Below are 27343 nucleotides of genomic sequence, written 5' to 3' on the forward strand. Positions count from 1 at the left end.
GGCGCCCGACTCGCGAAGGAGGGGAACGTGGCCGCTCGCTCGAGGCCCAGAAGCGCCCAAGCTCTGTTTACCCCGCAGAGAGCGTCCCGTCCGGCAGGAAGAGAGGCCAGCCCATCCACACCGGCAGAAAGCGGTCCGCTCCATCTACCCCAGGGGGAATCGCGTGCTGTTGTCTTCACTAGTCTGTCTACACCGGCGCACGTCAGGTATGAGTCTGCCTACACTGGGGAAAATCACGGTGCGATAGTCTTCACCAGCACAAGTCAGGGTCCGGTCCACCCCCGCGGAAATTAGGTGCAATAATACAGACACTGGTCCGAGAACAAAATGGCAGGTCTCCAGCCCCGTGAGAACAAGAGTAACTGGGAACGCCGCCCCTGTCCGGCCCCCGCCCGGCGCTGGGTGGGGGACGGAGCTCGCCCCCACCCCGCCAGGTGAGGGCGCGGCCCCGGCACCCGCCAGGCCGCGGCCCCGCGAGCCTCCTCTCCCCCAACCCGGCCGCAGCCCCGGCCGCGCCCCGGCTCCTCCTCGGGGCGGGGAGAGGGCGCGGCCCGGGAGGGTCCGCCCCGAGCCCGGCGGGCGGGCGGCCTCGCGGCTCTGTCCTCCCCGCGGCCGGGACAAAGGCGGCGCCACCATGGCTCTCCGCGCGGTGCTCGGCCGAGGCTACCGGGGCTCTGGCGCCCAGGTAGGGACCCCGGGGACGCGGGAGGGTCCCGGGGCCGCGGCGGCTGGAGCGGGAGGGCGCTTGCGCTGTCGGTCACTTAAACGAAGGTGTAGCAAACTTTTCGCTTAACCTCATGAATATTTATGAGAGAAATACGCTTGTCAAGACAGATTTGCATTGCTGGAGTTTGAAAGGGGTGCAGGGGGAGGGGCTGTAGGACAAAAAGAGGCCTGTGAAATTGTCGCCGACAAGGAGAATGTTGCTAAGTTGTTCATTACCTCAAAACTGGTAGGGCAAACCGATGAACTTTGTGCACGAAGACAACGAATTTTACTTAAAAAATACCAGGGTAGGCTTTTATACTGGAACAGCCGCTGATTTAGACAACCGGCCCTGCCTGGTAAACAAGGCCCTCCGTACAGGTTCGGCAGAGTGTGGCGGGAGCGGTTTCCTACTTCACCTGATCTGCAAAAAGCGTGTTGGGCGCGTCTTTCCCTTTTTCCTGTGAAACGGGATCACAGAACAGTTTGGTACAGTAATTACACTCTCTTCTGTTACCCAACAGCACTTTCACTTAAGAAGTTTAGCTGGTACTTTCGGGTGTCTAATTAAGACTTAAAACATATAATTAAAAAATTAAGTTAAACATAACTGAAACTGCATAATTTACAGTGAGTGTCAAGTGAGCCTTGCTGCATCCTGAAGAGAGATTTCAGAGTGGGCAGAGGGGAAGTGAGGGTGGGCTTCCCCTTCTTGACCCTCCCTCGGATTCCCAGGTTCTCTGGGCCAGGAGGAACTTTAGAGACCACTATTTGCTCTCAGTGGACACGTTCAGACTTGGAGACGCTCCTGTTCACGATAGAGCCACATCCCTGTCCTGGAGGGCTGGGTTTCCCCCGCAGAGACCATGCACCCTCTTCTGAGGAGACACCCGGCTTTGATCTCACTGTTTGGTGTCCAGTCTGCAAATAGAAGGGAGGCCTGGGTTGGGTGCACAAGTGGACTGTCCAGGTGGGCCACAGAGGGCAGAGCACTGACCTTCCCAGAGGGCTGGGTACCCAGGTGCAGGTGACCTGTGGTTTCATCCTGTTAGAAGGGCCCTATGTGGGTCTAGTCTGAAATCACCTTTGTGAAAGGTAGGCCTTTATGTCTGTGGTATCTGTTAGTTCACGAGCCTGCTAGTGGTCTCACATGAATACTTTATTACTTGTAAACCATCCCAAATGCTGTGCTAATGAAATAAAGTTGGCCCTGAATTTGCCCTGAGGCTCTCTGAGATATGTGTTCACTGCTTGTATCATCCAAGTAAATACAGAAGACCCCAGATTCCCAGATCTCAGCATTTTTTATGAGAATCGTTCAAGCACAGCTCACATGCCTCCCTCCTCACAAACAGATAATGTGCCCTCTATTTGTGCTTAAACAAAAATCAAGTCACTCAGAGCCTGCTAGCCCTAACAGGAGTCTGCCACGGCAGGCTACCCATTCTGCAGATGGAGGGAGCCAGGCTTCTGCACTTGTCCTGTGGCTCCCAGCCGACAAGCAGCCTGGAAGCGGTGGCTTTCCTCTCCACACTCTGTGTCCTGAAGCAGTGGTGCCTCTGCCCAGTACTTACCCTCCTGCCCTGTAAGAATAGAGCTTCTGTGCCCTGCTCTCCGTGGGAGGGTCACTGGGGATTGCAGACTCCTTATCTGTGTCCCTCTGCCCCTGGCGGGGCCTGGCACTCAGTACACGTGCACAGGCCAGTGCTCACTGGTCCGGACAGAAGAATGAGCCCAGAGAGATGACTGGTCTGACCTTAGAGTCCAACACACTCCTGAGGGGGGAGTGAGGTGGGGGATGGAGGGGTGGGCTGTGAGGTGGTATGTCCTGTCCTCCACCTGTTGATCCTAAGAGGTGCTGGGAATCTGGGGTCCTGTGAGCAGAAGGTGTCCCTCAGTGGCCATTTACCCTACAAGAGGTCCAAGAAGACAGGTGCCCGTGGAGTGGGGAAGAGGCTCCCACCCTGACCCAGATTAGAGGTGCACCCACATTCACCCTCTGTTAGCTGTCGGCCCTGGGCAGGGAGTTCAGCCTCTTGGAGGTTGTCTGTTTACAGGAAGAACCTGTGCCCCACCCACCTCTTGGAGCTACATAGGCTCTAATTTTAAAATGGATGTGTAGGTGCTTCTTGAAAGGAAACCTAGGTCGTCACTTACCTGAACATTCCTGAGTTGAGGGCTGCCTCTGTGCTGATGTCTGGGACAACTTTCCAGGTGTCTCAGTTCACACCTGGGCCCAAGCTCTCAAAGACAGAGCTTTCAGATACTTCTAGACATCGTATAACCTTACAGAATTTTCCCCCAAAGTGAGATAATCAGGTTGTGCAAAAGATACTTTGTGGTGAATTTCTTCTATATGACATTAAAACTACGTCTGTTTCTGAGACCTGGGACAGGGATTAAATCTAATGCCAACAATGGTTTGGGACAGGAATTAATTCGAAGTTCTGCACTAGAATTGTTCAAGTCTGCCAGGTAATGAGTATGTGCACCCCCAGGAGGTGAATTCTCTTGGAGAAGTCTCACCTGCCTGCAGCTGCACAACCTGGGACCCCCAACCCTGGTAGGCTTCAGCCTCAGAAAGCCCCCTCTGCAGCATCCCCCCCCACCCCAGGCCCTTCCCTGCCTGGTTTCTCCAGACAGGATTTGAACCCACATCACCTTGTGCCTGACTCCTCAGTTGCCTGTCTCCCCAGGCGGCACTGGCTTTATTTCATTCCCCTGTTTCTCTGGTGCCTAGAATAGTGCACGGCACACAGTAGGTGCTCAACATGGTGACGACCCTGAAGCTCACTCTCACTCCCCCGCCCAGTGCTGGCCTCTGGGGTGGCACTGATGCACAGCTTGCCCTGTGGCCTGAGCTAGCATGATTCCTGAGACTTTTAAGAATAAAGTAGCAGCTTCAGAGGGAGTGCCAGGTTACAGCTGATTCTGGGAAACAACTTGTCCAAGTGTGATATGGAAAATAAGGCCCAGGACGCTTGCAGCAAATGGCTTGGCAAGACCTGGTGTGACATAATGCATGTGCTTTGTGTGTGGTTTTTGAGGTGGGGATGACGATGCCACAGAGCAGAGGAGAAGAAATGCCTGCATTAATTTTCTGGGACTTTATTGCCAAGTGGTTTGATAGAAATGCTCTGACCTGGAATTAGCTGCGGGCCATCAGGTGACCTTGCCCGGAGAGTGAGGAGGTTGGAATGAGTTTCTGAGAGCTCTTGGGCTCTGTCCCTGGCTAGACTGAGACATCAAGCAGTGTGGACGGAGGCAGAGGGCTCGGTGGTTGGGGATGCAGGCTATGTGGCCAGTGTGGCCTGGGATCAGTCCTGGCTCCCACACTGGGTGGGTGGGCAAGGAAGCCCCTCAACCTCACCATCCTTAGAATGGGGAAGACAATCACATTACAATGTGCTTAGGATAGTGTCTATTATTCTGTGATTCTGTGAGTCTGTGATAGAGAGGAAGAGTTTCATACAAATGGGAGATAAAAAGATTGAGTTACCATTTTTCTGTCAAATCATTTAAGGAAAGATATTTGTGAAGCTGTCTTCAAGATATGCTGATACACAAAGATATCCCCAAGGGAGAGGAATTGCAACTACGATTATGTGCTATTTTAACAATGTATTCGGGTAGTTTTTTAAAGAAATGCTTTGCACAAGTGCCAAAATCAGTATGTCATGAACTCCACTTGAGTTCAAGGGTCCCAGAACTCTCTCTATGGCTTAATCAGAAGGATGAAAGAAGACTTCATTGGAGCAAGCATTTAGCTAGCCCAGAGTACCAGGCCTGGTAACGGAGAGTGTTTAGTTCTCGGACTGATTCTTGCCTGTCCAGAGACACCAACAGTCTGTGACGGCAGCCCAGAGAGTCACGGTGACGTTGGCCTGAGCAGCCCAGCCTTGGAGACCAGTGTGACCTCTCCCAGAGCGCATGTTCAAACAGGAAAAGCATGTGGAAGGCTGCTGGGGACAGCGAGCAACAACAGCAACGAATGAGGAGAGAAGTGTCATCCCGATTTCTGGAAGGGGCTGGAACTAATTTTCATTTTAATTTTAATAGGGTTAAATTCACACAACACAAATTTAGCCATTTAAAGCAAACAATTCAGTGGCATTTAATCCATTCACAATATTGTACAGCCACCACGCCTGTCTAGTTCCAGGATTCCAACACCCGAAAGCAAAACCCCACAGCCATGAAGCAGTTTCTTTCATTCCACTCTCTCCCCAGCCCCTGGAAGCACTACTGTGCTCTCTGTCTCTATGGATTTTTCTACTCTGAATATTCCATATAAATGGAATCATAAAATATGGGACCTTTTGTTGTGTTAAAATACGTGTAACATGAAATTTGCCACCTAAGCCATTTTAAGGGTACAGTTCAGTGATGTTAGATACATTCACATTGTTTTGCTACCATCACCACCATCTGTCTCCATGGCTTCTCCAAGTTGTAAATCTGAAACTCTACACCTGCTGAACAACAGCTCCTCACGCTGCCCTGCCCCCAGACCCTGGCAACCACCATTCTGCTTTCTGTCTTTATGACTGTGCTACACTAAGTGCCTCTGTGAATGGGCTCACACAGTATCTGTCGTTTTGCAACTGGGTTACTTCACTGAGCACAAGTCCTCAAGGTTCATCCACATTGCAGCATTATCAGAACTTCATTCCTTTTTGTGGCTGAATAATATTCTGTTGTACGGATGGACCACATTTGGTTTTTTCATTTATCTGTTGATGGACATTTGGACTGTTTCCATCTTTTAGGTTTTGTGAATGGTGCTGCTATGATCATGCGTTTAAAAGTTTTTGACTCTAACTTCTCCCAGCAATGTTTTGTAGGTTTCAGTGTACAAATCATTTATCTCTTTGGTTAAATGTATTTCTTGATATTTATTCTTTTTAGATGCCATTATATAATGGAAACTATTTTCTTAATTTCATTGCTGGGGTAGAGAAACATAAGTGATTTTTGCATGTTGATCTTGTACCCTGCAACTTTGCTGAATCTACTTATTAGCTCTAGTAGCTTTCTTGTGGATTTTTCTTTGGGATTTTCTATATGTAAGATCATGTCATCTGCAAGTAGAGATAGTTTTACTTCTTCATTTCTAAATTGGGTGCCTTCAATTTTTTTTCCTTGCCTAATTACTCTGGCTAGAACTTTAAGGGCAGTGTTGCATAGCAGTGGAGAAAGTTAGCATCCTTGACTGGTTTCTAATGTTAGAGGAAAACCTTTCAGTCTTTAACCACTGAGTGTGAAGTTAGCTGTGAAGTGCCTTTTTATCATGTTGAGGAAGGTACTTTCTATTCCTAGTTTTCTGAGAGTTTTTTTTTTTATCATGAATGAGTGTTGGAGTTTGTCAAATGCTTTTTCTGCATTATTTGAGATGATTATAGGATTTTTTCTCTACGTTCTATTAACATAGAATATTATTTTGATTGGTTGTTGAACTACCCTTGCATTCCTGGGATAAATCCCACTTGGTCATGGTGAATAATCCTTGTAATATGCTGTTAGATTTGGTTTCTTAGTATTTTGTTGAGGATTTGGAACAAATGTTATAACTCTGCTTTTAAATTTCATTATATTATGCAAGAATACTTTTTTCAAGTATATATATATAATTTTAATTGGAGTATAGTTAGTTTACAATGTTGTGTCAATTTCTGGTGTACAGCATAATGCTTCAGTCATACATGAACATGTATTTATTTTCATACTCTTTTTAACCATAAGTTACCACAAGATATTGAATATAGTTCCCTGTGCTATACTGTATAAACTTGTTGTTTATCTATTTTATATATATTTGTTAGTATCTGTAAATCTCAAACTCCCAATTTATCCCTTCCCACCACCTTCCACCTGGTAACCATGTTAGTTTTCTACCTCTCTGAGTCTGTTTCTGTTTTGTAAATAAGCTCGTTTGTCATTTGTTTTTTCAGATTCCACATATAAGTGATATCTTATGGTATTTTTCTTTCTCTTTCTGGCTTCCTTCACTTAGAATGACAATCTCCAGGTCCATCCATGTTGCTGCAAATGGCATTATTTTATCATTTTTCATGGCTGAGTAGTATTCCATTGTATAAATATACCACAACTTCTTTATCTAGTCATCGGTCAATGGACATTTGGGTTATTTCCATGCCTTGGCTATTGTAAATAGTTCTGCTATGAACAATGGGGTGCATGTATCTTTTTGAATTAAGGTTCCCTCTGGATATATGCCCAGAAATGGGATTGCTGGATCATATGGTAAGTCTATTTTTAGTCTTTTGAGGAATCTCCATACTGTTTTCCATAATGGCTGCACCAAACTACATTCCCTCCAGCAGTGTAGGAGGGTTCCCTTTTCTCCACACCCTCTCCAGCATTTATTGTTTGTAGACTTTTGAATGATGGCCATTCTGACAGGTGTGAGGTGATACCTCATTGTAGTTTTGATTTGCATTTCTCTGATAATTAGTGATACTGAGCATTTTTTCATGTGCCTATTGGCCATTTGTATGTCTTCATTGGAGAATTGCTTGTTTAGGTCTTCTGTCCATTTTTGGATGGAGTTGTTTGTTTTTTTCTTATTAAGTTGTATGAGTTGTTTATATATTCTGGAAATTAAGCCCTTGTCAGTCTTGCAGATATTTTCTCCTGTCCCATAAGTTGTCTTTTTGTTTTGCTTATGGTTCCCTTTGCTGTGCAAGTAAAAATACATTTTAAGAATGTAAGTTTTGAAATAAGAAGTGACCTCTTTAAAAACAAATTGTTTCAAGGCTGAAACATAAAATTACTAGGAAATCTGCAGAAGTTTAAGACCAATTTTTAAGACTTCAAAATGTAGCAACTGGGAAAAAAGCCACTGGGGAAGGAGTGTTGTGAGGTGAATCCCTGTAAAATGCTTAAGCAGTGTCTAACAGGTACCAGTGCCTGTGGATCCTTGTGAGGATTCAGCAGCCTGGGTCAGGCCTTCTGCACTTGAAACACTGTCATCTGAAGGCACAGATGTCAAATGTTTACCACGGTCTAATTAACCTCCTGAGCCATTGAACGGACATGCAGACCCAGCAGTGACAGCGCTTCAAGTAGAGTCTTGATTAAGTGGGTGTTCAAAATATCCTGAATTGGTTTTAAACAGAATTATAACTGGAAACTACACAAAAAAACCACTCCTCACTCCCCTCCACCCTCGCTCACTTCCCTCCACCCCAACCTCCACCCCACCTCAACCCTCACCCACCCCAACCTTTTGTTCGATGGTGTACTCATTAGTGGCACCAATCAAAATGAAGATTCAGGATTAAACTTTGGTTACTTGAGCTGAGAGCTGTCACTTTATGGGCTCAAGGAAACCTATGTTACAAGCAGAGTGGGTCTATCACTTGTTGTCCAAGTTGAAACATTTTGAGGTGAAAAGAGAGCTATTGCCTTAATCACAAGTGAAAACCTGAACTATGTGGGAAGCCCTGGACAGGACTCCGGCCTATGACTTGGGGTATCACTACCTCCTGGAGATGGCTTTCTGAACAATGAGGGTCGCTCTCCACCGTGGATGGGGGACACTTATGGACAGGTGTCTGCCAACTTCCCCCCTGGACCAAGTGTGTGACTCCCAGTGTGAGCACCTCAGCTGGACGGTGTAGACCTGCTGCCTACATGGCCCCCCGTCAGTCCCCAGGGAGCCCCCACGTGGAGCCAGCTGGACCATCAGCAAGCGGGTCTGCACCCTGTCCTCACGAGCCAGCACCCGGCAGCTCTGCCTGGTCAGCTGCCCACACTCTGAGCCTGGCAGCCACTGGTGCTTCTCATTTGCACCGACACTGCTCTCTCCTGTGTTCACCCCTAGGGCTCTCCTCTGTGGACTCCAGGAGTCGTAAGCACCTGCCAGGCCGTTCTGAGTGTGGTTTGGGGCTCCAGGCTCAGCCTCATCACCAGACTCAAGATCCCACCAGTGTCATGTGGCATGTCTTTCTCTGTCCCTCTCTCAGGCCCCCACGTTGGAAACCCACCACCCACTCACATTGCAGCAGCCACACTCACCCACCTGCCTGTGCCTGGGACCTTGTGCTTTGTGGTCACTTTCTTGGGGCTGGGGAGGCAAAAAGCACTACTGAACACTCCAAGTACACTCATCACAGATTTCTCCTTAAACTGTCTGCTTTGCTGTTCTTATCATGCATAAAGGTATTTTGGAGGGGTGGGGGTGCTAATTTTGCTTAACTGTGCCGCCGCTTCCCTCTGCCTTCCTGCATCCCAGTGTCACCTCATGAGCTATCCCTGTAGAGCTTTCCCTGCCAGAACTTCTGCAAACTTAGTGCCTCCACTCCACCTTCTTTCTGAAAACCAAAGGTGCTTCAGCCCAGGCCCAGCACAGATTCCCGACAACCTCAGCCCAGGGTCAGCAGTCAACATATGTCCCACCAAAGCTGAAGATTAAGTCTAAATCACGAGGTCCTTTAGGAAAGCATGGAATCAGGGGTAATTTAAAAGCATATCTGTGGTTTTCCAGTAACACCAGAAATTGTGGGCTTCGTACCTTAATGGTTAATATCAAATTAGGACCTGGAATCAGCCGCCTTCAAGGCACTGTCAGGCAGAGGAGCACTGCCAGGCTGAGAAGCACTTTCCTGGGACTCCTGCACTCCCGTTTGAAGAGCCCACATCAGACTGACCCCGACTTTGCTCACAGCTGTGTCGGGGGTCCCCACTCAGGATGGTTTGGAAAGATGTTAGTTAACACTTAAAACTAGTAGTGCAAACATAAACTGTCACACTCCCACTTAAACTTTGTATCTGATGCTCTTGTCTGTGTAGGAATGTAATCTGAAAGTGTAAAAAAAACCAAAAACACAAACTTGTAATTGGTGATTTAGGTGAAGTCTGCTGTCATATCTACAGTTTAGAGAAATTAGTTCCAATCGTCCGTCAAGAGTGTCACTTGGAATTAGCTGTTTCTCCGTGGGAAACATGTGAACGGTGTGGGGAGGCCAGGTGTGCTGGCTGAAGCCAGGATACCAGGCAGACACCGGCCAAGCGGCTGGGCTCAAACAAAAGGAAACTTAATCTGCTTTTGAAGTTGTTCTGGTTTGGCTCAGTTTAACAGTGAGGTGAACGAAAAAGGACGACAAAAACTTGGAGGGGTGAAAATAAGTTTTCATCTTCATGCATGAGAAGCACACATCTAACTGAGCTGAAAAATTTCAGGAGCACTTTTCTCTCCTGCCAAAGGGTTTTCTAGATGCATTAAGCGGGAAAGAAAGGCTGTTACCCATGTTTCTCCGAAAGAACTGTAAGTATGGATGCAGAGACAACAGATGCGCCTTGGCCGAGCAGCCCAAGCTCGCCCACAAGCCTCCTTGCTCACTCACACTCTGCCTGTACTGCATCTGAATGGAGGAACCAGGGTAGGAAAGCTAAGTTTGTTGTCATTAAAACTACAGGAGATATTTTTTTTAGGTTGACACGATCTTTTCTGGTTTAGCCGTGGTTTAGAATAAACAAAACTCTTACTTCCAGCTGAAAGCATATTTCAGCATGGGGACACCAGTCTGTGCTGATGGTGGTTAACATCAGTTTTACACACTTTTTATCGGGCACCTTCAAAGAACTGAAAGAACTAAAGAACTGAGTTCACCCAAGCTGCCTTAAAAACCAATATTTCATTGTCAGTTTGCATTTTGTATTAAAAGATAAAAAGCTTTGAAGTCCTTTCAAGATGAAATACACTGTTACCCTTGTGGACTAATTGGTGAGTTAGATTCACAGTAACGTTCCATTGACAAACAAAGAAAGCAGATAAGCAGAAATGTGGGGGCTTTGTGCTGTGCCACCGCTGATAGAGAACTGGTTGACGTTTACATGTGGTGTCCCCCAGCCCTGGCCTCAGCCCAGAGACACAGCCCACCCTGGCTAGCCTCTTCATCCTCTGCACCTCCACACCTGCCCCTTGCTTCCTTTACTTCTTTGGTAGGTCCGTTTCCCCTTCACCCTGAGGGCAGGGCCGTGTGTGTTGACCGACCACTGCAGGATCAGCAGGTGAGCAGTAAGGTGGGGTCACTCCCTGGTCACTGCTGGCACAGTGGGCTCCTGAGCCCTGGGAAAGCCTTGATCCGGGACCTTGTGTTTGTAGCTGCTTCTGTCCTGGGTAAAGACCAAGTGAACATGAGCAAGGGCTTCCTGTGTGTATCCATCATTACCTAAAGGTAATGCTGCATGGAAAGCTCCTCCCAGGACTTTTACAGCTCCTGGGTTTTGAGCTCCTTGATGAGGCTATGAAATGCAAGAAAGGATAACTGAGGACTCTGCTTTTAGACGTTTTGCATGCACTTGACCATGAGGAGAAATCAACAAGCCCCCAGAGACAGAGGCAGTGGGTGGCCATCCCCTCAACCTCAGGCTCAGACCACTAACTGCCCAGCCTCCAAGCACAGAGTGAAATAAGGAGGGATTCCATGTCACCGTCAGTCATTTGGAATTTGTGTTGGGTCAGAGAATGGTGGTGTTAACACAGCACTTGCTCCTCCATGTCTTCACCCAGAAGGTAGCTGGGGCCCATGGGACTTGGCTCAGGAGGCAGAGTGGGGCTGCCTTGTCCTCTGTTCTCATGCCCCTCGCAGCCTTGCAGGGGTTCCTTCCCAGAGGTGGGGTCAGCAGGCTTGCAGTGAAGGGCCAGACAGAAAGCAGCTGAGGCTTTGAGGGACCGTTGGGTCTGGGTCCTAACTCCTCGCCTCTGGCTGTGTCACAGCAGTGACCGTGGGCAATACACAGAATGAGGGTTGCTGCATTCCAATGAACTTTACTTATGGCCACTAAATTTGAATTTCAGATAATTTTCACATGTCACTGACTAGTGTTTTTTTCCCCAAGCACTGGTTCCATGGTTTGCCAGCCCCTGAGCATCAGGTAGAGAGCTGGAGGTCACCAGGGTGCCCCCCACACCCCTGGTGACGTCCTGGGTACCCCATCTGCTGGGTGGAGGCTGAGAGGCAGCCTCTGCAGAGAGCACCCAGAGGAAGAGTCTGAGTGCATCTGGTGGAGGGCGACTCACCAGAAGATAAAACAAGCCAATTCTGTGAAGTCGGGCTGACTCAGGGGTAAGAGGGGGGCCACCGTCATGCCTGCAAAATTGATGCGGCCTCCTAGGCCTAGCCTGCAGCAGAAGAAGGTGTGCAGGAAGAGAGGCAGGCAGTCCAGGTGTGCAGCTCCTGTGGGAGAGTGGCCAGCAGGAAATGGCCCCCACCTGCCCACTCGGCTTCCCCACCTCTGAGGAAAGGCGCTCTGATGTTCTGTCCGGGGAGGACTGGTTTTAGAAATGCTTGAGAAGTTATGTTTATTTGATTTTGTTGTCTAACCTAAGGTTGCTTCTGTCTGTGATTTGTTTAATGCCAAGCCTGGATAGGAAAGCAGGCCCCTTAAAACATGATTAAAATGGGGAAATGAGATCCTGCTTGAACAGAAAAGGGAATCGTGTTGATAAAAGGCCTGTGGCTCTGGAGCTGAGGGCTGCAGGGCGTGTTGGCGGGGAGGGTGCAGGTCTGCTGCTCGTCCCCGGAAGAGAGCCTCTGGTGGGCCGTCTCAGATGCCCACTTGGCACCTGCGTGGCCAGGCCCCCTCCTGAGGCCCAGCCCTCCGTCCTTGCAGCCACTCTGTGTAACCGCTGAGGGAACGGAGGTGAGACCCCGCGAGCGCCGGGCCTCGCCTCTTCCTCACACCTCGGTCCCCCGGACACACGCCAGGGACCTGCGGGGCTCGATGGGCAGGTGTGGGGGGGTCCCGAGTCCTTCCCGCAGAGCAGCCTCTGCCCACCATACTGCCAGCCAGCTGGTCTCAGCGAGTCCCTAAACCTCGCGCTGGTCTGGAGTCTGGGTGGGCCTGAGGAGCGAGGATCAGTTTTAAGGCGAAGTAGGTGGGGTGTAAGCCTTCCTTGCTCAGGGTGGACTCGGGGGTGGACTGGGGCATCTGATGCAGGAGGAGAGTAAAGGAAGTGCAGCCTCTATCTGCTCGGCCCCAGAGAAGCGGCGTACCAGCTCCCCGCTGGCAGAGTGTCCAGCGCTGGTGGATTTCCAGTGATTACACGCCAGCTTTAGAATTATCAGTCAGAGATAGCGTGATGCAGCCTCAGTAAGTCATGTGTAAATTCAGAGAAGACATTTTCAGGGTTTATTTGGAATCATTATTTTCTGGATTCACCTGCAAGGCCTGTTACAGAAAGTACAGCCCTGAAGCTTGAACCCTGAAATAGCTCCTTTGTTTTGGCATCCTCCTAATTTGGCCCCGAAAACTGAAAAGTGTTGGTACCATGAAAAAACAAAGTCTGTGGATGAAGAAACTCTGTGTGGAAATGTTTCTGGAACACTGTCAGTCCCCCCACCCCTGGAAATACAAACACCTAGAGCCACCAAGCCAACAGGGAGGCTGGAGCCCCGGGTTCTGCTCCCACCCCTCCCCCCAGGCTAAGTCCACCAGAAAGCTCCAGCTCAGGATGCACCCATGTGTCTGCACACAGCTGGTCCTGCAGGTGCACTTATCAGGAGGGCACCTCAGTGTGGGTGTGGCTACCCTCGTGGGAGGGGTCCCAGATGCTGCAGGCACCAATGCCCTGGCTCCCAGAGGGCATCACATCAGCTTCATCTGGGATCTGGGGTGCTGCCCAGCTCGCGGCAGAGGGAGGGGTTCGAGGCGGAGCATGGGTCTGCTTGCAGAGCTTCTGCTCAAACCGTGTGTGCGCTGCCACCACGTTTCCTTGCCAGGAGCCACTCCTGGTGCCAGTGGGTGGGGGCGTGCCATCCTCCCAGGGAGGCAGAGATCCGTGGATAACTGTCCCCACAGAGGGTGTGCAGTTTCTGCCGGCTCCGTGCCCATGTGGAAGGCAGGTCCTCTCTGTCCAGCACCCTGCAGGACCGGTGTTCCTCAGAAGGGTCTTCCACGTAAATTCAGCTCCTTTACAGCCTGAGCGTCTTGGTCATAAGATTTGGTTAGGCATTTCCCTGCCTCCCTCTTCTAAAGATGCTGTAGGTGTAACTCAACTCCGTGAACGGTCCGGGCGACCACATGGTGCACTGGCTGGGAGCAGACCCTGGTTTTGGAGACATGGGCCCAGAGGACAGCTAAGCGCTAAGTGAGAGTCTGAGCTTACAAGAGAGCTCTCCTGGGTTAGGGAGGCTGAGAAGTGTCTGTGGAGGGTGTGCAGTGAGCCACTACAGCCTGGGGTCAGTGCTGGGAGCACTGGCCAGAGAGAGAAGACCTCAGCCCAGGAAAGGCCCAAAACTGGAGGCTGGACTGGGTGGTCCAGCTCCTGCCTCCTCAGCCCAGGACAAGCAGGCCACACCAATGTGGATCTTGCCCCTGGGCCCTCCATTCAGAGGCAGCTGCAGCAAGACCATCCTAAACCTCCAGTCCCCTGTAGAACGGACGCCTCCCACCCTTGGGGCCCTTCACACAGGGACGTCACTAGAGCGGCTCCTCTGTGCATCTCGGACGCGGAGACCTGCCGGCATCTAAGACTGGCAGGTGACAGAGGCTGCCAAGGCTGCTTCCAGAGTCTGGCAGTATTTCTGCTCCTTGTTATGAAGCCCCTGCCCTGATTCATAGTTCACTGAATCCTTAGAAAACAACTCCTGGGCATCTGCTCAGAGGAGCCAGAATTTCCCTGGAGACAGCTGCCTTCTGCATCTGTCTGGACACCTGCAATGTGTTTAATTAAAGACCACATCTCTGTTAGGCCTGCTGCTTCCTCCACAGGCCGGTAACCTTAGCAGTGTTGCCATGGCTCACTGACAGAGCTGTGGCAGGTCTAGTCCAGGAAGGAAGTCGCGGATGCAGGAGTCCTGATCAACATCTGCACAAGACCCGTGCTGTTAGTATCAGAAAGGAGAGCAACGAGCTCAGACAACAGGCTCCTTCAGAGGCTCTACTCGCTGCTATGAAATTTACGGACCCTTAGTTTGAATACGGAAGAGCTGGGAATAGCCTAGTCTGCTTCCTTTCCTGAGAAGAACACCGGCGGGGCCCCGTCCAGCACTTGTATTTTCAGATGAAGGTCCTGGTCCTTAGATTGAAATTTTGCTTTTGAGATTTTAAAAACACCTTAGGCTTAAATACAAAGTTGTTTTTTAACATTTGCATGTCTATTTATTTTAACACTTTTTTGTTTTTAGTCTGATAGAAAAAATTGTATGCAGTGTTTAATATCATAATTTAATAACTATGTAGTATTTAATAATGTAGTATTTCATTACACACTGCACTTTTAAAAGTTTCGAGTTAGACAGTATTTTCTCATGACTGTCTCTGCCGTCTCCCTGCGTTTCTGGAGTTCTGTCCAATGGCTCCTCCCACTGCAGAGTGGCCGAGAGCAGCTCTCGATGAAAAACAAGGCTGCAGAAGTGAGAGGTAGAGTCCAGGGAGGTGCACGGCAGGAGTGAGGTAAGTGTGGGCGTGCTGAGTGTGTTTGTGTACATGCCTGTGCTTCATGCTCATGTGTGTACACATGTGTGTGCATGTGCATGTGTGCAGGGAGGTGAAGGTGCAGGGCACTGTTTTGTGTGTGTACATGTATGTATGTGTGTGTGCATGTGGGGAGACCGAGGCACAGAGTGCAGTCCGGTCCCCTTGTCCTCCCCTTGGGTTTGCTCAGTGTGCACTGTGGATGGCAGGCTGGAATGTGCGGCTTTCTGGGGCCTGCCCGCCAGGACGTGCTCTCAGGCTGTAGAAGTTAAACACAATGGGCTGATTATCAGTCTGTAAGCCAACTCCAGCTCTGCCTTCTCTTGCTGCTGGAGGAGGGGTGTGCCCAGTGGGACAGCCCCTCGTGCCCCCAGGGCACTTCCTCCCAGGACCTAGCTCACACCGACAACTGCTTAGCCCACTGGGCTCTGCCGGACTTGCTGTTCTCAGCTGATTGCCCCCATCCCAGGCACCCAGGCACCCAGTCCCTGGCCCCATCCTGTCCTCCTTGTGGGTTCCTGGACAGCCTCTGGCCATTGCGGGGGATTGGGGGGGCCCTGCAGGAAGGCAGAAGGAATCCCTGGAATGCTTCTTGCCCACATCTGCACTCTGCTTCCATGGTGAGGCCGGCCTGGACCCCAGGCACTGCTATCTGCTGTGCTCCCACGTGCCCTTCCTGCCTGGGGTCTGGCCTTGTTCCCTGGGGTCAGTTTTGAGGGTCCTCTCCACCTCAGATTGTGAGTCAGTGAAAGGCAGGGTCACCTTGAGCAGGGGTTTCTGGGAATGTTGGTGTGGACGGGGGTAGGGAACTAGGCCAGGCGTGGGCATCCTGAGGCTTCAAGCCGGACATGCCTGGTGTGGGAGGGGGCTCTGGCCAGATCACAGGGGTGTCTGTCATGGCTCACCTGGATGCCCCGCAACTTAGTATTCCAGGTGGGGCTGCAGCATGAGACCCAGGTTCCAGGTGGGCCAGGTTTTCTGGGCTTCAGAGAGGACAGGTGTCAGAGGAAAGGCAGAAAGCTGTGCTCTTTCTGCAGTCACCACCCTGGGCTCAGTTACAACTGAGAGGTTTAAAAGGCAACTGTTGAATGGGCTGTGGGGTTGGGAGAGAAGGGGTCTCAGTGACATAGGGCTCCCTGGAGCCCCCTGCCCAGCTGCTGGCACCCAGAGTCTCCCGGAGGCTTCTTGTGCCAGTTTTGGTAGAACAGGGCCAGGAAGCTGTGTGTCAGGGAGCTCGACGTTTGTGGACAAAGCTCTCACCAAGGCCCAAGGTCTCTAAACCCTGTCAGAGAGATTAGGGTGCGTGATTAGGACGCTCTTGGTGATCCCGAACTCTGACCTCTCCCTCCCCGTGCAACTTTGGGCCAAAGGAAGCTCCACCCCTTAGAAGCATCTTCAGCCTCCCCTGCTGGGGTGGGGCAGGGAATCCCTAACGAAGCAGCCTACCAGTGGAGAGCAGGGCCGGTACAGACAGATTGGTTGTAGACAGGCTAGCACGCCAGCCCAGCTGGGAGACTAAGCTTTCCAGACAAGTTTTCTTTGACTCAGAGGTGGCTTCCTGGTCTCCACACACAGGAAACAGAGCCGGCCATCAGTCCCCTTGGGCAGGACACCACGACCATCGCTGGGTGCTTTCAGGAAGAGGCCTCTCTTAAGAGCACCTGAGTGGCTGGAACCAGGTCGGCTGCCCAGAGCAAGTCTCCTGGGGAGTGTGGGTTTCACCCCCACAGGGCTGAGAAAGTGGCTATTGATGGAAAGTGGGCCAGAGCGAGGCCCAGTGTGGACGCCCCTCCATGCCTGGGGCCCCTGCTCAGGGGAACTGCAGGAAGGGCTCCAGTGCCCCATGGCGGGTGCCTGCTGCCCCCACATCCTGATTTTTGTGTATAAAATCTGGCCAGAGGCAAAGGCCACAGTGGTGAATTAAACAGTTACCTTGACCTTGTGGGATGGAAGTGCCTAGCTGACAGACCCCCCTCAGATGGTCCCATCCTAGGCTGTCGCCACCAGGGGTATCATGGGGCTGATCAGGGGGCTGCAGGCGGGGCCTTGATGACCACGGCCCCCACCCCACCCACCACTCAGGCCTTGCCGTGTTCTGCTTGCTTTTTGCACCCCAACGTCCGCTCCCTGTGGATTCTCAGGACGAGGTGACTGGCTGGGTCCAGAGAAGCCCCCGCCTAGCTGATGGTTGTGGACAGGACTGTGCCACACAGCTGCCTGGTTCTCCCCTCACCCCATCTGAGACCCCACTCTGTGTCCTAGACACCCCTACTGTCCCTGGGTGCAGTGACCCAGGTATCAAGGGCCCGCCACAAGACTGAGCATCTGGGCTTCTTGGTCACCTGGGGTGGTCACAGGGCAGGCATCCCGAGGTGGCTGTGCTGCTGCCTCTGACATTCTTGCACTTTCTGTCCCCATGGGGACATCGCACCCTGACTGTCCAGCAGTCTGTCGTCTTGGTGCCTTCCCTGGGGCCCTCAGTGAGCTCCTGCAGACCCTCTCCCAATGTGTGGGTCACCCTGCCTGTGGCTGCTGGCGACCAATGGCTCTGTCCTGGGCCCACACCTTTCACTCCCTCTCTGAGACGCTGCACTTGAATTAAAATGAGAGCCCTGAGGGGCAGTCTGGTAGGCTGGGCTCGGCCACGTCTTTCCAGCCAGCCAGGCAGGCCCTAAATGGGTGCCCCATTCAGCTGGCATCATTTACGTCCTCACACACCTGCAGAGAGAAAACATCCCTTTCCTGTGACATTTAGCTGGTTCTTGCCTCCGGAGGAGAAGCAGTTGTTTCCAGCGTGTGTCCTTCCTGCATCTCTACGACAGGCCCCCCACGAGGCTCCCAGCCCCTGTCGTCTCATCGCCAGCACTTGCAAGGTCTAGAGGGTCATGGGGAGGGCCTGTGCACTGAGACCTCGTCATCTCCCCCAGGCCCTGCGCTGGGAGGAGCCTGCTGAGTCGGGGGCACTGCTGTGACGAGAAACGATAATCGCTCTCGTGTCAGTAAAATTTTACTAAAGTTCATGGGGAAAATACATCCATCATTGAAGACCGAAGCTTTCAAATGTTTTCCCAGGCATAAATTTCCTGTTGTTAAAATGCAAAGGCAGCTCTGCTGTTGGCCAAATGACGGGAATTCCCAGTGCAGCGGAAGGGAAGTCACATGCTTTTACACCAGCGCTGGGTGAGCTGTCCCACTAACTGTGTCACACTGGTCACAGCCTAAGCCACGGTGAGGTTTATGGTCCAGTAAACAGGCGCAATCCTGAGTCCTGAAGCCGACTTGTGTTCGTGTGAGTGCGCTTGCTTCAAATTGGAACCCTGAGTTACCTCCGGAGAAGTCAGCCCTTTCCTTTCTACCAAGTCACTGGCATCTCTCACTTGGGATATTTTGACAGTTTGCTAGGTTTTGGTGGATGAGTGAGTTACAGCTAACAGAGAGCGGAAGCAGGTGGAAACAGAAGTGCTCGGTGGACATTCTCCCACCCTGTGTCCATGCCCTCCTCATCCTCTGCACCCGAACAATTTTAAGATTTGCCCACACATACTTCTCCTGGGTCAGTACTTATGTACACGCACACATGCACACACACACTCGGCCAAGCAAACATCAGGGAGCTGATGCTAAACAGGAAATATTCCACGTGATGGAAACTTACCCTTGAAGATACTCAAACAACATTCTCTTTTTAAGCATTCTTATGGAAATCTTTCTGAAACATACTGTATACTTTCCTGTTTTCTTAAGTGGAATCGAATATATTCCAGGTAACTTGGTTTTGCTGTGATGTGGTAGTTTTTGCCTCTCTGCCCGCGGGCTCCTGTATGTCTGCTACTTCCTCATACAATTTGTATGTCCTAAGCACACTAAGTTGTCTGAGTCGTGTGCAGGTGGAAACGGTTTCCTGTACCCATGGCTCCAGCCTGGGGCCGCCCTTCATGCTTCGAGTGGTTTGTATCTGTTCTGGGGTGCAGACCCTAGACGTCTGCTCTGGTCAGGTACCTGGCTTATCCACCAGAACCCCCTCCCAGGGCAGGAAGGGCACCATCCTCAGAGTGACTGGGGGCTCTGTCAGTGTCCTGAGCGCAGCCTCATGTTGCCAGCTCTCCCTGGACAAGAAGTGCCCAGAGAGCAGTGTCAGCAGGAGGGGCTGTGCACGCAGGGGAGGCTGGAGAAGTCGCTCCCTTGGCTTTCCCAGGGATTCCTCGACTTACATGCCCAGAAGTAGCCTCACAGCCGGCAGGCAGCTCCCCTTGGCAGCTCTTGCCCAGCCAGGCTTTGAGTAGGGATGGCCACACAGGGCGTGGGGGCTGAGTGTGGGGCCTGACTCAGGCACGGCGGGAACCAAAGGGCAGAAAAAGGCCATGGAGGCCGCCATTGCCCCATAGGTGACCAGGGCTGTGGGATCTCGGTGAGTGGCGGTCCCTCCTCCTCACACTGGGCAGTTTTCAGAAGGTGAGCCGGTGAGACAGAGGCTGGAAGGCTGCTGACCACAGCTAACCTAGAAGCAGACCGGCCCCGTGGGTCTGGGAGAGGAATTGGCCTGGGTTTGGGCAGCTGAGTGGCAGGAAGATATCTCTCCCCAGGAGGGCCCAACATTTGCATTTCAGTTCAAGGGAGGTCCTTCAAGACTGTCCCCAGGATCACATCCCACTTCTTCCTGCCAGTCTCTGTCTCAAGTAAGCATTTGCTTCCAAGGAGGGTGGGTCCTGCCCCTGCTCGGAACCAGCTCTGTTCAGTCCCTGCACTGACGTTTGGTCCTAAATCAGGTGTGATGTGGGCCCTTGGAAGTCAGAGCACATGGGCACTTTTGGGATGCAATAGTGTTTAGAGTATTCCCATGGCCAGAGGAGTGGCCCTGCCTAGTGGGGAGGCAGCCGTGTGGAGAGGGAGCAGACAGGAGGCCTGTGCGAGGGACAGGAGGGAGTGGAGCCGGTCCCAGCAACTGGACTGATCCAGCAACGCATGGCTCCCCAGGTGCTGTGTGGCCTGGCCCACTGGCAGGACAGACGGCTTCTCTACTAGTCCTCATCCACTGCAAACCCAGAGGATTCCTATTTTATTTTCAATTTTCTTGAGATTAGCCATTCAGAAGAGTCTGCGACAGTAACCATTGTTCCTTTAAAAGTTGATTTTGCAATTTTAACCTCTTTGGCTTCTGTTATTTGTGGCCTTGTATGTCTTCTCCAAACGAATGAGCCTGGTGGTATCTCCTCAGGAAATGTTACATCTAAAAATAGAATTAACATTTTTTAAACTAAAAAGCATTCTGTCTCTACATAGAAGCATGTTGCACCAAACATTTAAAGAGGGATTCAGACACCAATGATACTGTTTTCCAAATGGCTGCATGAGCACAATCCTGTGGTTTTGAGGAAGGCTGCCATAATGCTTTCTGTTTAACTTTTTAAAAATCATCAATATAAGTAAAATGTTTCCTGGGATGAAGTTTTCTGACTATAAAATGGGACATGGACCAGCTCTGACCTCCCCCAGGGCCCCGATTCCCTGCGCAGACTAGGAGTGCCGGGGAGAGGGACCAGGGAAGGGAAGGCCCCCAAGAAAGTGCACAGGCTCCCAGAAGAGCCTAAAACGCAACATTTAAGGTGCATATTTCAGAATTTGATGGGATGGAACTTAAGTCAAACCTAAACTCACTTGTGCCTTGTGTAATAAGGGACAGTCGTCACTCACATGTGTTAGATAGGGTTCCCCACTTAGGGACAGGTGTCAGGTGTACCTGTCACGATGTGCTTCTGCTCTGTGATGACGTGAGGACCAACAGCAGGAGCCCTGCTCTGTGCTGGGGGTTCGCCAATACCTTCTTCATTTCACAAAGATGATTCACCTTCCCGGACTTGAGACAGGCGCCTTCAGAGCGGACACTTAAGTGCCAGCCTGGGAGAGTGTCCAGTGCACCTGTTCCTAACTTCCGGAACCTCTCTTTCCTTTCAGGACCTGGAATCCCTTGACACCTGTATTCAGAACACACTCTCTGCTCTCTACCCACCTTTTGAGGCCACGGCAGCCACGGTGCTCTGGCAGCTGTTTAGTGTGGCCGAGAAGCTCTACGGTGGGGACGGGCTGCGCTGCCTCACGGACTTCCTCGTCCCAGCCAAGAGGGCTCTACAACACCTGCAGCAGGAAGCCTGTGTAAGTACCTCCCTTGGGGGTGGAACCCATGAGCCCCTCCCTCGGGGGAGTGGAACCCGTGAGCCCCTCCCTCGGGGGTGGAACCCGTGAGCCCCTCCCTCTAGGGGGTGGAGCCCGTGAGCCCCTCCCTCGGGGGTGGAGCCCGTGAGCCCCTCCCTCGGGGGAGTGGAACCTGTGAGCCCCTCCCTCGGGGGGGGTGGAGCCCGTGAGCCCCTCCCTTGGGGTGGAGCCCGGGACCCCTCCCTCGGGTAATACAGCCTATGTGAGATCCTCCAGCGGGGAACCCCTTACATTTTTGACTAGTTTAGAGACAGGCAGTGCTTTATCTGGTACTTGGAGAGCATTTAATCTGAACAGTATGAATTTTAGATCCAAGGAAATATGCTGGTGAAGGGGCAAAGGAGAGTGTGCTTCTGTGCGTTTCAAATTAATCCAGGAATTAAGCAGATGTCATTCAAATGGGCGTTTGTCGTTTCCTTTCAGAAAGAAAGCGGGAGATTATTAAAAAATAAAAATAAATTGTCATCTCAGCCATTTTTTTTTGTAGCGTTTAAACACGCGACTGGGGAAACCGCCCCATTTCCTCTATTTCGTTGAGTCCACTAGGCACTGGCTCCACCCTCTCCTGGGTTCAAATAACGGTGAAATAGGCGCAGGTCCAGAAACAAGGCTCTTCAGCCTCCAGTGGGTGGGGGCCCGCTGTCTGCAGACCCCTCCGGTTCTCCCAGGCAGCTCCCGTCTAGTGGCTGAAGGAGGGAACTGAGTCCCGGCCTGAGCAGTGGTGTCAGGGGTGTTGGAGCAGCTCCAGTTCCTTCACACAGACCCCACTTAATAACTGTCCAATGCACTTAGTTTATTGGGGGATGTTTTTGAGGCAAGTTGAAACTAATGACGGCTAAGTTGTACATGTGTTGTAGTAGGCTGCTGGAAAGATTCATGGCTAGATCTTAAAAAGTACGATCTTTATTCATCCCCAATATTCCACAGCATACGTGTTAATTTAGGAAATGGTTTCTTGATGTAAACCTGTGCTGCTAATCAGCTGGTACACCTGTTACTGTGACAGATACTGAGCGTGTCTCTTGATGACAAATTGGTCACGAATCATAAAAGACCCTCATCACCTTTGATCCTGTAATCCTAACCCCAGAAAATGATAATTTAAAGGAAGAAAAACTGTCATGAGAATGCTCCCTGCATTTTTTATTTACGGTGGAAATGCACAGAAGCACTGTCAGTTTCTGACAGTAGAGGCACCGCTACGTAGTCATCAGGATGGTAACTGAATAACAGAGAAACGCTTGCTGAGGGTGGCTGCCAACAAGAATACAGAACCTGTCTACATTATTATTGCTTTTAGAATAACTAATAATAGTAATAAATTGTGCATAAGGGCACAGAAAAGTTTAGAATCTCTTTAGATATATTAGGATGAGATTCTCTTTTTTTCATTTTCTCTATTATTGTAATAGTGTTTGTGCAGTAAGTCAGTGCTGGAATAGCGAAATTTGCGCGCACACACAAAAATACCGGAACTAAACCCAAACAGTAGCATGCAGTCCTGTTTCAGAACCTGTAGCTCCAGCTCTGACATGCCAGCGGAGTCCCACCTACCCCTGTTCTCTACCAGCCTGACACCCTCATGCCCCACGAAGACACTGGTTCATCCATTCCTTAAATCGAAACCTTTTCTAGAGCAAGTTCTTCTCAAAGAAGCGCTTAAGGACTCACCCCATAGTCAACAGCTTGGTTGCAAACTTCACTGACCCCTTCAAATAAGCAGAAAGGACCGCTGTTTTGGGTGGGAGCTTGCATGGTGTGGGGTGTCCTGCCCGATCAGTGCGCTCTCACCGTGGCCCCCACACCGTGATTCCAGAGGCAATGCTCTGCTTGGGGGCTGCCTGTAGGTGTCAGGAGCTTCCACCAAGGGCTGCAGGGGCAGATGAGACATCTCAGCCCTGCCCAGGGGGGGACGACTCCTGGGAGGGGCTCACCTCTCGCCCCTGGAGCGAGACTGTGCCAAGGGTGGCTCCTTCACTTGGCTCCCCTTCCCCAGCTGTCCAGACCCCCAGGCCCCCAGGAAGAGCTGTCAGAATTAGTTTCTAGCTGCCCTGCTTTCAGTCCTGATGATTCCTTTGGGGTTTTGAGGTGCTGGGAGGCTCAGCCCCCTGCTGGACAGGTTCCGCGTCGGCTGCTAATGTCCCTCCCTCTTGTCCCAGGCCAGGCACACAGGCCTCCTCTTCCTGCATGAAGGCTGGCCACTGTGCGTCCACGAGAAGGTGGTGGTGCAGCTGGCGTCCCTCCGCGGAGTCAAGCTCAGGCCCGGGGACTTCTACCTGCAGATCACAGCGGTGGGGAGGCAGTCAGCCAGACTGGTCTTGAAATGCCTCTCCCGGCTTGGACGAGGCTCGGAGGAAGTTGCTGTACCTGAGGCCCTGTATGGCTGCGTCTTCACGGGAGAGTTTCTGGACCTGGTGAATGAGGAGCGGAACTGTGTCCCCTTGCAAAACTGTTTGCTGACCTCGGGCTCCGAGGTCTACCGCACCCCTTGGAGCAATATCACAGACCCTGTCTTTGTACCCACCACGGGAACTGGCCTGTCTAGCTGCCCCAGCCATCCCAGGCCTCAGCAGCTGCCACCCAGCAGCACCTCGGAGACCTCAGCCCCAGAACCAGCCGTGATAAGCTCCCCTCCTCAGGGGGGCACCCCTTCCAAACACACCGCGACCGTGCCCCACCATGGTGGGCATCCCGGCAGAGACCAGCACCTCCACCTTCCTTCCTCCCGAAGAGCTGAGTGTGAAAGCCCCAGGAACCTGTCCAGGAGTTCTGACAGAGGCATCTCGGGTGTCAGCCCCTCAGAGCAGGGCCCCTGGGAGCCCCCTGAAAGCCTTGCAGGACCAGGAGGGAGGCTGGACCCCATGGACAAGAATGATGGCCCCCAGGACCTCACCTTCCATGCAGAGGGGGGCAGCCAAAGCTCCAGGAGGCAGCCACCTAGGGCGCCGTCCAGTGTGGAGGCCAGACGCTGGTTCAGGAAGTCCTACATGGAGGCGCTGCAGAACCCCATGCCCCTAGGATCCAGCTGTGAGGAGTCCACTGGGGACGAGGCCTGTGGTTCCCAGATCCAAGGCCACAGAGCCAGGGGAGCCAGGGCAGCGACCAGCCTGATCCAGAAAGAAACAACTGGCCACCGAGGAGACCCCCAGGGGATCCCGAGTCAAGAGAGTGTTTCTGGAGCTACAGGGAGAACCCTTCCCAGGAGGTCTCAGTCCTGGGACAAGTCCCTCAGAAGCTCCCGAGGAGACACCCAGCGGGCCTCCCACCACTCAGCCAGTGCCAGTCCTGGGGGCCTCCTGGGAGGACAAGCTGTGGGGACTAGACTCACAGGGTCCAGCCGTCCAGGCACAGCGGGGAGTCCCAGCTGCACCAGTTGCACCAGAGAGGAAGGTAAATGTCCGCCCATCCTCCCCCTGCCCTCCCCTCTCCTCCCCTCTCCCACCCCTCTCCTCCCCTCTCCCACCCTGTCCCTCCTCTCCCTGAAACTCCACTCACCCCCACTCCCCACCATACACCCTGCACAGCCTCTCTTCCTCCCTCCTCCTGCTCCCACCCTGTCACATTTGGTCACTTGATTGAGTAGAAGCCCGTCCGCGTACCAACTGTTGAGTTTCTGGACCTGGCGAATGGGGAGTAGAACTGTGTCCCCTTCCAAAACTGTCTGCATACTAACTGCTGAAAGCGTTTACATGTATGCGTTTCCTGGAGCCTCCACAACAAAGTACAGCAGACTGGTGGCTCAGGACAACAGAAGTTATTCCTTACAGTTCTGGAGCCAGAAATCCTAGACAAAGATGCCCCAGCACCTCGCTCCCTCCAGAGGCTCCAGGGGAGGGTCCTCTTCCAGCTGCTGGGGCCCCAGGCATCCCCTGGCCACACTCATTGCCCTTCTCTGTGTCTCTCTGTCTCAAACCTCCCTCTCGGTTCCCTTGTATGGACACCTATCATTGGATTTAGGGCCACCCTAAACTTCACTAATTCACTTCTGCAAAGCCCCTTTCCCAAACAAGGCCACATTTACACATTCTGGAGTGGACACCTCCTTTGGGGGTCACCATTCAGCCCACCACATTGCATTAGTACTCCTCCCAAATATATAAATCAGGTGTAATGTTCATTTTTAAATGGGACCAGGCCAGTGAGTTTGTGCTGCTTGAAGGTGTGTAACGTCACTGAGCTGTGCCTCTAAATTCTGGAATTGCTACCTTTCCTTACAGCTCTGGAGGGAGAAGGAGATGATATAACGGCGTGTTTGCAGGGTACAAAGAAAGAGAAAGAGAGAATGACAACGTATTTCTTAAGTCAAATATTTCTCTTTTTTTGTTCTTTTTAAATGTTTTTTAAAATTGAAGTATAGTCAGTTTACAATGTGTCAATTTCTGGTGTACACTATAATGTTTCAGGCATACATATACATACATATATTCGTTTTCATATTATTTTTCATTATAGGTTACTACAAGATATTGAATACACTTTCCTGTGCTATAAAATATTTCCCTTTTTTGAATAAAGAAATGTTCTGTGGAGAAAAAAACAATGCCTTTGGAAGCAGTGAAGGTGTGAAAGTTCCATTGAGTCCCAGGAACCTGATGCGTCAGCTCTTCTCTCTGTGGCTCCCTCACCTGTGAGACCCACACCTGGCTGCCCACCTGGCCCTACCTGGGCTCTGCGGAAACTGCCCCTGGGCTCTGGAGACCCAGAGAGTTTCTTGCAGCTGTGGAGGGCCTCTCACTTCCAAAATTAGGTTGTCTGCTCCGCTTGAAATCCTGACAGAATTCCAAAAGTGCAGAACACACACTGGACTTACTACAAAAATTTTTATAGCAAAATTATTTACTTAGGGTTAACACTTTTAAAATATATTCTATTGCCTCACTGCAATTCAATTAAAATTAAAATAAAAACTGGACAGCTACATGTAAAAGAATGAAATTGGAATGTTCTTTAACAGCACATACAAAAATAAGTTCAAAATGGATTAAAGACCTAAATGTAAGACCAGAAACCATAAAATTCCTAGAGGAAAACATAGACAGAACACTCTCTGACATAAATCACAGCAATATTTTTGAAGATCTGTCTCCTAGAGTAATGGAAACAAAAGGAAAAATAAACAAAGGGGACCTAATTAAATTTAAAAGTTTTGTGTAGCAAAGGAAATCATAAACAAAACGAAAAGACAACTTACAGAATGAGAGAAAATATTTGCAAATGACACAACTGACAAAAGGCTAATTTCTAAAATATACAGCTTATGTAGTTCGATATCAAAAAAAAAAAAAAAAAAAACCAAACAACCCAATCAAAAAGTGGGCAGAAGACCTAAATAGACATTTCTCCAACGAAGATATACAGATGGCCAACAGGCACATGAAAAGATGTTTAACATCGCTAAGTATTAGAGAAATGCAAATCAAAACTACAATAAGTTATCAACTCACACCTGTCAGAACGGCCACAATTAAAATGTCTACGAATGATAAATGCTGGAGAGGATGTGGAGAAAAAGGAACCCTCCTACACTGCTGGTGGGAATGTAAATTGGTACAGCCATTATGGAAAACAATATGGATATTTCTTCAAAACCTAAAAATAGACTCACCATGTGATCCAGCAATCCCAGTCCTCAGCATGTATTCGGAAGACACAAAAATCTAACACGAAAAGACACATGGACCCCAGTGTTCATACCGGCACCACTTACAATAGCCAAGACTTAGAAGCAACGTAATTGTCCACTGACAGATGACTGGATAAAGAAGATGTGGTATACACTACTAAGCCACTAAAACTGAAATAATGCCATTTGTGACAACATGGGTGGACTAGGGATTATCATACTAAGTGAAGTAAGTCGGACAGAGAGAGACGAATATCATATGATATCACTTATATGTGGAATCTAAAAAATGATACAAGTGAATTTATTTACAAAACAGAGACTCACAGACATAGAAGACAGACTTATGGTTACCAAAGA

At 50.8% G+C, this 27343-nt stretch overlaps 1 protein-coding gene across 2 annotated transcripts in view; it reads left to right on the forward strand.

Moving 5' to 3' along the window:
• Positions 1-563: 563 nt before the first annotated feature.
• The window catches only part of PLEKHG4B (pleckstrin homology and RhoGEF domain containing G4B), a 58541-nt gene continuing 31761 nt past the window's right edge, over positions 564-27343 (forward strand). For both annotated transcript variants that reach the window (XM_064479017.1, XM_064479023.1), the window contains exons 1-3: positions 564-685; positions 21103-21300; positions 23520-24750. In XM_064479017.1, the coding sequence (XP_064335087.1) occupies positions 635-685; positions 21103-21300; positions 23520-24750 (1480 nt within the window). In that variant the 5' untranslated portion in view covers positions 564-634. The remainder of the gene's footprint in view (positions 686-21102; positions 21301-23519; positions 24751-27343) is intronic.

Source organism: Camelus dromedarius, chromosome 3 (assembly GCF_036321535.1).
Source record: "Camelus dromedarius isolate mCamDro1 chromosome 3, mCamDro1.pat, whole genome shotgun sequence".
Classification (NCBI taxonomy): domain Eukaryota; kingdom Metazoa; phylum Chordata; class Mammalia; order Artiodactyla; family Camelidae; genus Camelus; species Camelus dromedarius.